The sequence below is a fragment of the Morus notabilis genome, unplaced genomic scaffold (assembly GCF_000414095.1).
Source record: "Morus notabilis unplaced genomic scaffold, ASM41409v2 Scaffold677, whole genome shotgun sequence".
Taxonomy (NCBI): domain Eukaryota; kingdom Viridiplantae; phylum Streptophyta; class Magnoliopsida; order Rosales; family Moraceae; genus Morus; species Morus notabilis.
The window spans coordinates 6,254-17,969 of NW_010363200.1; the positions used below are offsets into that span (position 1 = coordinate 6,254).

The window sequence follows — 11,716 nt, forward strand, 5'->3', positions numbered from 1 at the left end:
TGCTGAACGGTGCACATCGCCTCCTCGAGCTGCTCAAGCTTCTGAGCGACTTCCGCCATGTCCGACGACCTAACCTTGTAGCCCAACACGGCCAGGAGCTCGTCCATCCCGCCGTCATCATCCTCCCACAACTTCGACGCCTTTCCGCACGCCGTCTCCGTAGGAAGGTATCTGCCGGCGCTGGAGCCGGCGTCCATGGAAGGATCCGACCGAGGATTGAAGTGATGCTGATGAGAATAGGGATGTTCCCTTTTCATGATTCTTCTGATGATCTTTGAGATTGGGATTTTCGGATTCAGAAATCAGAGAAATGGGTGTTTTGAGGAAAAAGAGGGCTATGGAGGGCTGAAGAGGAATCTGAGCATTGGGGGGATTTTTGGGTTTCTTTTTTCCCTCTTTCTTTCTCTTCTCTAGCTTGGTTTTTTTCACTCACTACTAGTTCTTTCTTCCTCTTCAGAGGAAAGATAATAACAATTTTGACCCCTTCTTTTATCTAAAAAAGAAATAGAAATTCCTTTAAAATAATTTTATGGTTTTCGTACTATGAAAATAAAAAGGACTCGTGATGGGCGCGAGCTCCAATGAACTGAGCCAGGCAAACCCCAACAACAACTACAGCTCAAACAGATAAAGATGAAATTTTTTAATTTTTTTTTATTTCAGTGTTTCTAAATTTTTTTTTTTATTTTTTATTTTTTTTTACGTTTTCCTTTTTAAGGTTTTTTTTTTAGGACAAAAGATCTCAAGATAACAGCCCCGTAGTAACTTGTGCTACTGTTATAAAGCTCCATTTTTACCTCTCCAGTCACATGAGATTTAGGAGGTCTTTGCCTTAACTGATCTAGAAAGTAGTGAAATTTTCTCATTGGGAGAAAAAGTTTGCAACGAGAAAATAGTAACTATAATATCTAAAAAGTTAGGTCAAGTTATATAAGTTATATATACAGTTTAAAGGATAAGATTGGAAATAAAACATGCAAGAGTGGAGATTTGGGAGTGGGTAATCGGATATTATTACATCCCACTGGCTAATAATAACAACATAAAAAGGTAAATGTTGTTTTTTTTTTTTTTTTTTTTTTTGGTCGGAGGCATCTGCAAATATATGGCATACCCTTCATAAAAATAAAAATAAAAACAAAAACGTAATTTTTTAATATTTTATTATTCAGCGACAAAAAAAAATCCACAAAATAATTTGTATTGATAGTTCTAATTGGGGATTTTGTTTCCTATTATTGGACTAGTGAATTGAAACAAATGTGAGTTTTCAACGCATATACAGATATTCTATTGTAATACAAGGCAATATGCGTATAAGCAAACATTAAAGGTTGTGGATATTAAGGATCAATATATAGTTTGTGCATCTTGTCACTCTCCTATACCTGAAGCGACCTAAATTTAGGTATAAGAAAACTTCAGAAGCTTTCAATTCTCCTCCTCAAATTTCCATGCAGCTTACTTCATTTTCATTAATGGCGGGAGAGAAATATTTAGAGGTCAACGTTGAAATATTTGTATGCCTCAAAATGAAGAAATTTTGTTGCTCGTGCAATTAAAAAATGTTTAATTTATTAAACCAAAAAAATGCTTAATTTATTATATGATTGACTCTTGAGCAAATGAATTGGTTATTGGCACTTTACTCCCTTAAATATATATTTTTTTTTCCTACAAATTGTTCAGCGAACTTTTTATTTAGACAATCAACCTTAAAGGTATCAAGCACTGTAATGTTGTCCAAATTGATAACCTCGTTTTAATTAATGACATAAAAGATGAGTTAATTGTTAAAAATAAAAGTTTAGGGGATAATTTTCGAACGTATCTAAAGTGCCAAAAATATGAGGTGCATATAGGTATTTCAACAATCAATTTAAGAAACATTACAACAATATAATAAGATTAGAACTTAGGAGGTTAAATTGGCAACATTGACAATTCACCAAAACACGAAAGTTTTAGATTTACATAAATAGTTTTTAAATTTGATCCTTAATTTATACATATTTTGTTAAATATTTAACACTTAACTAATAAAAAGATCAAAATTAAAATAAAATAAAATCTCAAGGACTAAATATACTAGACGCTTTAAAAGTCAAGAATCAAAGTGCGATTGAGTGTAAATTTTAAAACTATTTGTGAGATTAACCCATAATTAGGTAATAGTTCGTTTATTAAAATTAAAAGTTTAAATAATTAATTTAACATAAAATGAGTAAGAGACATCTGTTGTAGCATTTTATCCTCAAGTTATTCATTTAAAAAGAAGGCTATGTAGAACTTCCTAATAACTCAGCAACAAGTGCGTTGATATAATTAAAATCAATGAAAATTATGTATGCTTCATTAAAAAAAAATGTATTTTATTTTATAGAAGCAGATGCTATGTATTTTTAAGATTTATTTGAATTTTTTCGGATCTGTTTAGTTCGATGATTTGAGTTTTTAATTTAAATTTATGTGAGAGCTTTTGATTATAATAAAAAAAGTTAAATGTAATTGTTTCTAAGAGATTTTTACTATAATAAAACTCAAATCGGTAAAATAAATAAGATTTTTTTTAAAATAAAAAATAAAAAAAATAAAAACCTTACTTCACAAAGAATAAAGACTATTACTTTCTTTTTAATTTTTCCCAATTTTAGAACATAGAATAATCACTTTTTTATCCTCTCCATCCACGCATCAGGCAGGTGATGAAGGGTAGGTCCAAAGAATCTACACAGGAGTGACATGAGCACGCTGCGTGACCGCAAAGAGAAACGAATCCGATAAATCTTGGAATAAATAAAAATATATGTATTTTGATAAACATAGTAAAAGAAAAGATGTAATAGAAAATTAAAAAAAATGAAAAATAAAACTAATAATAATAGCAACTAGCAAAGCCCCGTTTAAAAAAAAAAAAAAAAATTTTGAGACTGGGTGTGTAAAGAGCGTATACGTAGCGCGTGAATAGAACATCCCCGTAATGATTAATCAAAAATGTCAGGACTGCCCCACATGAAGGAGACCGGTTGACCAAAACGGCCCCGCCGTCAACGTCAGACAGCCAACCCAAATCCTCCATCCCTCCAATAATCTAACGGGACCCGTCTAGATTGACGGCGTTTGCCTTGGAATCCAGTTCGAAAAAAGTAGAATTTAGCCCTCTTCATTTCACATATTTAAATTTTATTATAATAAAAAATTTTAAAAAATAATCACATTTAATTTTTTTATTATAATAAAAAATTTTCACATAAAGTTACATCTCAACTCAAATTAAAAATTCAAATCAACAAATTAAATAAACTTAAAAAAGCAAATACCGTACAAAATGAGTAAATTTCACGATTGCACTGTCCTTTTTTCATAATGAATCCTAAATTTTAAATTTATATAATAGCATGCACCTGAATTTTAAAATAATTATAATTAAAGGTCACATTCATTTCACTAATTTGAGTTTAAAATTTAAATTTTATTGCAATAAAAAGTTCTCATAAACAATCATATTTAAATTTTTTACTATAGTAAAAAACTCTCACATAAAATCACATCTCAATTCGAATTAAAAACACAAATCAGTAAACTAAATGGGTCCAAAAAGTGTGTTTTAAAATTGTATTTGAAAACGTTTTCACACGTCTTTGAGGTATAAGAATGAAAACGGTCTATAAATCGCGTTTATTTAATAAAACTTTTGAAAACGAAAACGAAAACAAAAAACAAAATAAGAACGATTTTGGTTAAGAAAGTTAAAAATTATTAAAAATTATTTTTTCTTTTCCGTCTTCATTTTCTAGTACTTATCAACGTTATATTAAATAATTAATTATTTATTACTAATTATATTAAGTAATAATTAATAAATAGATAGTAATTACTTAATTATTAATTAAATATTAATTTAAAGATTAATTGTTAAATACTTTTTTATTAATTTAAATAGTAATTAGAGTAATTACTCAATTAATAATTAATATTAAATTATAATTATCAATATGTAATATATTAATCAAATATATTTAATAATTAATAATTAGTAATTAATCATTATAAGAAGAATGATTATCAAAAATTGATTATTAAATAAATATTAGTAATTAATTAAATAATTATTTAATTATGTAACTAAAATTTAGTAATTTAAGTAGTAAAAAGAATATGAATAAATTATATATATACTAATTATTTTTCTTAATACACTAATTAATTACTTATAATCTAATAAATATGAGTACATTACTAACATAGTAATTACTTATAATTAATTACTATTTACTATTTTTAATTATTTAGCATATTAATTTATTATATATAGTTTAATTACTAATGTACTCATTAATGATAATTTATCTATTATTATTATATTATTAATATATTAATTTTTATTTGCTAAATAATTATCAATTATTAAATACTTAATTTATTAATTTAAGATTATTAATTACATGTACTCAAAACAAACATAAATATAACCAAACACGATTTCACTTTTTTATCATACTCAAACCAATCTCTTGAAAGACCACTAAACGTAATTTCATAATCGGTTCTAGAATGGTTTTCAAAACAATCTTATTTTCATTTTTGTGCCGAAAACAAAACCAATTTGAAAACATTACCAAACGGGCCCAAAGTGTAGTAGCTGATGGTCGTATTAAATTATTAGCTTAAAATATAAAATTTGCATGTGATATGATTTAAAAAAGGACGATATTTGCTTTTTTATATATGAATCTTGTGTTTTAATAAGATTCATATATGACGTCAATTTGATAAAAATATTCCTTAGCTATTAAATGTCAATTGATACTGATTTTAAATTCAAGATTCAATTTGTTAAAATTGATAGTTTAGGGTCTATTATGTGAAAATAAATAGTTTCGGTGTAATAGTCCAATTTACCCCGTAAAGATTCTCCATTCCTTCCTCCCATATTTTGTGGACCATTTAATTATTTAAGGAGAATTTTTAAAAATATCATCGATAAAATAACACCGTTTTATTTATGTCATTGTTGTTAAATTTGTGTAATGACCTAAATAATAGAATTGGAAAAAACAGTGGTTACACTTAAAATTTTTCGCAATAAATGTATCATGTAATGTGATTGACCACAACTTTAGGATTTAAATTAAACAATACTTATGAAATAACTTTAATAGTGTCATCCAAAATAATCTTCTTATGGTATTCAACCCAATAATGAGCACTCCTACCGATCTTCTTTTAATTATAACATGATTTTAGTTTGATAGACATTAAAAATATATATAATTAGCATTGCTACAGCTCTAAAACATATAAGTACTCCCCATCCATGATCAAATCGTTAGTCCGACCACCATGCACCACCGTACGCAATTCCATCTCAAATGTCTTATGATATCTCCGTTCTAATTTTCTTTCACAAAACAAAAGGTCTTTTCTCCTTCTAAGATCTTCTCGAGACTATTGTGAGTGTTTGAAACCGTTTTTTAAAACGGTTTTCATGTATTTTGAGAAGCAAAAAATGAAAACGAAACGACGCTTGTTTAATAAATGTTTTGAAAAATAAAAATAGTGAGAATGATTTTTGTGAAATAATTAGAAAATAGTTAAAATTGTTTTCACTTTTTTTTATTTTTTTAGTACTTGTCAATAATATTATAATATATTAATTAATAAACACGATTTTATTTTTTTATTATACTCAAAACAATCTCTTAAAAAATCAACCAAACGCAATTTCAGAATTGGTCTTTAAATGATTCTCAAAACAATATCATTTTTACTTTTTTATTGAAAATAAAATCATTTTAAAATCAATTCTAAACGCACTCATTATTACTCTTTCACAATATTTTTTCTAACAAGAAAAACATATATTTAGAGTATCCCAAATAATAATAATAATAAAACACTTTGAATAGTCCCCTTCAAAAATTTTGCTCAAGGCCCTGACTATACACAATTAAGAAATCCCATGGACCCCAAAATCAAAATAATTTCTGATTTGGTTTATCAGAAGGAAGAGAAAATCTTTATTGAGTCAGCATCTCAAATACATGTATAACGGACCCGTTTAGTTCGTTGATTTGAGTTTTTAATTCGAGTTAAAATATAATTTTATTTGAGAGTTTTTTACCGTAATAAAAAAATTAAATGTGACTGTTTGTGAGAATTTTTTACCGTAATAAAATTTAAATTTTAAACTCGAAGTAGCGAAATAAACGGAGCCGTCCTTTCAAAGCCAGCAAATTAGAAAGCTGTGACTCAGAGGAAAGACAAGAACTGGTCAGTTGTGGAGTTCCATGTGGAACGTATGGCTATCACTCAACCTGAAGAAACCTCCTGCCTTTCCCATATCAAGGATGCCTTTTGCTTTTCTTCTGCATTAAGGTTGTAACCTAGAAATGGAAACTTTTTTTTTTCCTTACCCTTTTCTTTTCTGAAAAGGCCAAAATGGAGGTTTTTGATTATTTTTCTATCATTCCTTAAGAAAGAACAAATAGAATGTAATTTGTTACGATAACCTATGGTTGCTATGGTTTGGTAATAGTTGATAGAGGTTTTTTTTCCTTTTTTTTCTTTTTTCTAGGGTCGTAGAGTTTTTGATTCAAAATAGAGTTGTCGAGTTATAGAGTTTTTTTTTTTTTTTTTGTAGGGATTATAGAGATTTTTTAATTGAAAATAGAGTTGTAGAGTTATAAGAGTTATTATTATTTTTGTTGTTGTTGGAGTTGTAGACTTATGTAATGCTAAATAATGCTTACGGCATTGCTAGTCTATAATTGTAAAGGAAACATGATTACTTCATAGATGGTCTTTTAGGGCATTAGATCTTTATAGCCTTGCCGGCTTTTCTTTTCTATTTTATACCAATTATTACTTTAATTTTAAGAAGTTGGCAACTTTGCTTCAACATACTTTTAAAAGAAAAAAAAATGAATGAAGCAGAAATTTGAAAAAAAAAAATCCAAAAAAAAGAAATAGAAAATGAGAAGAAAAGAAGTAGCCGAGTCCACCACACGCAATACTAGTAATTTTGTACTAATATCTGTTCTCAGTTATACGTTTTTTGTTTTCACTTTAATCATTAGTGAAAAGCTGGCTAATTCAGGAACATTGGTAAATTACCAGTAATGTCCATCTATTTCAAAGTCTGTACTACATTTGCAGCGTAAAGGGCAACAATTTTTTTCTCTTTTATACCCCAAAAAAAATTTTTTTTGTTCTCTCTTAAATTACAAATTCGTTCGATTTGACCCAAAAATATATGGCCAGTTCGTACTGGGAAGATTGGTTGGTTAGTTGCAAAAACGCCAACGAATGACCAATCATGTTTTTTTTTCGATAAATAATACCCAATCATGTTGCGGACTTTCTTTGCATCTGTAATTAGGGGAAAACAAATATTAAAAAATGGCTAAACTTGTTTTCATAAATTAATAAATGTTAAAAAGATTATAATGTCGTACCATCTCAACATTAATGAATGAATAAAATCCAACCCAATCAATATCTATTCAACTCCTTCAAGCAATCTAAATTCCTCAAACAAAGACAGACTAGCTTGGTGAATTGACTCTTACTTATATTCAATATTTCCGTAATATAGTGGGACCATGATAAAAAGATCGGTATCGGTAAAAATATCAGTACTCCAGTTTTACGATAATATCGGTAAAAATATCAGAAAAATGTACAAAAATGACAAACATTAAAACATATTTTTAATACTTTCTGATAACATCAACATTAAAAAGTTACATAAATAAACAAGTTTTACATAAAAAAAAAAACACCATACATAGAACATTTTCTAATACTAAAAGGAAGTTTTAAGAGGCTCAAACGTGGTCAGAATCTCATCTTAATTCAAACAATATTGATATTATGACATGCTATATGAATAATGTCGAACAAAGTTATGAACGTGCTACATGAAGGTTTGTTGATCCCTTCTCACTGTATTTTTGTGAATTATAAACTGTGAATTCTCCCAATCGTTTACCTGAGATGATGATGGTATGTTCGGATGAGGATAATTAAAAATTACATATTTATCATAGTTTTTAAAATTATGATTATATGGATAATGAACGTTATGAGTCTCTTGAAAGAGCTGCAATAATTAGAACCCAAATTCATTGATTGTTTTGTTAGATGTTTGCATTTTTTATATTTATTCTCTCTCCTTACTATATGACAAAAGAAATAATGTAAGAAAATATATATTATAAAACAAATAAAAAAAACCTTTAAATTTTTCATTTTTGAAATCACCTTCAAAATTTTCTTAAAATTTCCCGATACTCTATATGCAAACCGATATCAACATTGCGATCGATACTTACCGATATTTATGATATTTTCCAGATATTTTACCAATATCGATATTATAGTGGAAAAAATTTCGGGACACCCAAAAATCCAAAATTTCCACTAAAATTTTAGAAATTTCGGCGAAATTTTTGTCCATGAGTGGGACTTTCTCCAGTGTTTTCTCATTTTTGAGAACATTGGTGTTCTCTACTTTTCGGCCATTAGATTTGTATCAGAATCGGTCTATTTTATATACTTTTTCAATCCGTTTTGATTTTGATCAGATCTAACGGCTAAAAAGAAAGAAACACTGATATTTCTAAAAATGAGGGAACACCGGAAAAACTCTAAATATTAAAATACATATATAAAATACCATGATCCTGTCATTTCATGCATATTATATATATATATATATATATATATATATATTTAATCACATCAAATGCAAAGAATAATTTTAAGGTTGCATGATGGATGTAGAATTCTGACTAGAAATTTATGGTTGTAATTGACTTTAATGAATAAATAAATGGTTTGATTAGAAATTGATCACTGTTGCACGAGGACTTGCGCCGGCTGAGAACGATGACATGTATTGACAAATGAAAAGTGCCAAACTACCAAAACAAACTAAATTAAGGTGTAACAAAAACGAAAAAAAAAAAAAAAAAAAAAAAACTAAATTAAGTCCTTTGATGTAAGCATAACTGCAAATAGCAAATTTTATTAGACATCAATTGTTTGGGCTATACCTTTTCCCCATTACACGAAAAGGGAAGGAAAAGGGCAGGAAAAGGAAAGTAAAAGATAGGCAAAGCAAATACTCAACTTTCATTAGTTATGGAGGAGTTTGGCTTGTACCCTCGCTTTGTGAAGCTTTAACTGATTTAGTAAATTTCACAATGTCAAAATCTACATTGGTTTTCAATATATAGGTGTATTTGCTGCTTAGCAATTTGGAAAACTCTTTTTCTCTTATTTTAAAAACTTCCTAACTTTTTAGTGGAAAGAAAATACATATATAATTGTTTTTTTGGGTGGGGCAGCGAAACATTTTCGCATGTCCCCCCTCCTACAATCAATGTGCGAAACAGGTTTTTTTTTTTTTTTTTTTTTTTTTTTAATCTAATCCGTTCTTTTAAAAGATAATCCGTTTTTTTTTTTTTTTTTTTTTTTTCTTTTTTCTCTTTTGGGGGAGGGGGAGAGGGAGCTGTGAAACCTCTCGCATGTTTCTCCCCTACAATCAACGTGCGAAACTTTTTTTTTTTCCCTCTTTTCTTTGCTTTTTCCCACCCGTTTTTGTATTTGTTTATTTCTTCCTTTCCTTCTTCTTTTTCTTTTTCTCCCAACAATTTTTATAACTATTATTTTAAAAAAAGCAAAATGCGCTTACAAACTAGTGTGTTAAAAAGCTAAAGAGGAGTGAGGATTGAAAGCCAGAAAAAAGAAATTCCATCTTCTTTTAATCAAATCAAATGACAAACAAACTTAGGTTAAGTTTGTAACAAAATTTTAATAATTTCTTTTTGAAGTGTTAAAAGTCTAAAATTTTTATCCTACCATAAGAGCATCTCCAACTCTTAACACTAAAATGGTGTAACTTTCACACCAAAATGATGAAAAGTCCTTCCTACCAATTCAGTCTATGAATTGAATGGAATGTCCTACGAGGCAATTGAAATAAGGTTTGATGAAATATATTTTGATAAATTCAAAAAATATTTTACTGCATAAATTATATTTCTAATAATTCACTAAAAGTCTAAAGTTAGACTCTTTAATTATGTAGCAGTAATAGAATGCTTGTCAAAATGAATATTTAACTTTTGTCCATTGATTTGCTATTACCTATATGGTGGCCCCTAGGGTATTCCATAATCCATTAAGTGGGGTTAAGTTATGTTTTACCTTATTTTGTACTAATTTCTTATTCTTAACTTCCATTATTTTATTGTGGAATTTATGATCGCATTAGAGTAAATGCTTATTAAGTAAGCATTTCAATAAATAATTGATATCCCAAATATTATTCAAGTCTCGAATAAAGCATATACTAAAATCTCAAATATTATTCAAGTTGTTATAACCCTAATTCACAAAAAAAAAAAGGTTTCTTGCTCTCTCTCTCTGCCTTTCTTTGTCTAGGTGCACTGCTCGCTTTTCTCTTTTAGGGCTAGAGTCCGGCACCACCCTTTGGCTGACCGCTAGAGTCCGGCCTTTGAGACATGTTTCAGATCTTATGGCAATGATTACGGTGGTGGTGGCGACTTCGTGGACGGAGAGAAGCTATTGTGCACGTTAGATCTTTGGTGTACCTACAACCTCAGAATGTCACTATTCTTATCATGGTGGTCATGAAGGTGGGAGTTGTATGTGGATGAGTGCTCAATGTTAGTAGTGGACTCACATGAGTTCTCGCCGATCTATCCTTTATGGTCTTGGTGGCCTACTTATTGCCAATGATCTTGTTCATGTGGTTGAGGAATTTTGTCTTGTTTTTAGATTTTATTTTGATATAATATAGGCGATATTGATTTCGTCATTTCAGTTTCTATGTTTTCGTCATGTAATAACGAAAGTTGTCATCTCACCCTTCTATGGTGGTGGTAGGTCTATCTCGTTAGGTTTGATCCTATGCCGTATTGTGAGTGACCCTTGTGCTTTGGTGCTTTTAGTTTCGGTTGGCTGGTTCTATCCATCAATTATAGTGGTTTTATTAAATGAGCATTTGTCGCGCTTGATTATTAATGTGCATAGTGTGTTTTTCTCCATTAGAACTCAATACTCGTATTTATTTTTATGCTTCTTTCGTCTTTATTGGTGGATTCAGTTTTCATTCGTGATCGAATATCGTTGTATTTGGTGGTCATTTACAACTTTTTTATAGTCATATTGACTTAATTATTGAATAAAATTTATGCATTAATAAGTCACAAAAAAAAAAATATATTTTGTAATTTTTTGAATTTTTGAACCGAATTGCTATCGTGATGGGCTTCTTTAGTATTTATACACAGCTAACTAATAAAATTATTGCCCAATAGAAATTCCAATGTATAGATGGAAATTATTGGGAGGCCCTTATAAAAAAATTTCTATCATTTAAATTTTTTTACTATAGTATTTTCTTTTATAAAATTTAAATTTTTGTTTAAATTTACGAATGAAACGAGTCTGACGCTTAATTTTAAAAAATTGAGGAACATATTAACATAAAGGATATAATTGGGTAAAAATTTTGTAGACACAATTTAGAAGGGCAAAACCAGAGTGAGCATCACTACATGCTTATTCTAAAAAAAAAAAAAAAAAACAAAAAAAAAAAGGAAAAGATGAGCATTACTGCATCAATGCTTGCAGAGACAGAAGTTAAGTTGAGGCCATCTTGTACAAAACCATGGAGTATGGA

The 11,716-nt window shown here is 28.7% G+C and overlaps 1 protein-coding gene across 1 annotated transcript in view; it reads right to left on the bottom strand.

The window, feature by feature from the left end:
• LOC21395206 (DELLA protein GAIP) overlaps nt 1-585 on the bottom strand; it is a 2,210-nt gene extending 1,625 nt beyond the window's left edge. Inside the window, 1 exon segment of the mRNA XM_010103652.2 lies at nt 1-585. This exon segment is cut by the window's left edge and continues 53 nt beyond it. Within this exon segment, the coding sequence (XP_010101954.2) occupies nt 1-257 (257 nt within the window). The 5' untranslated portion in view covers nt 258-585.
• Between the last annotated feature and the right edge of the window lie 11,131 nt (nt 586-11,716).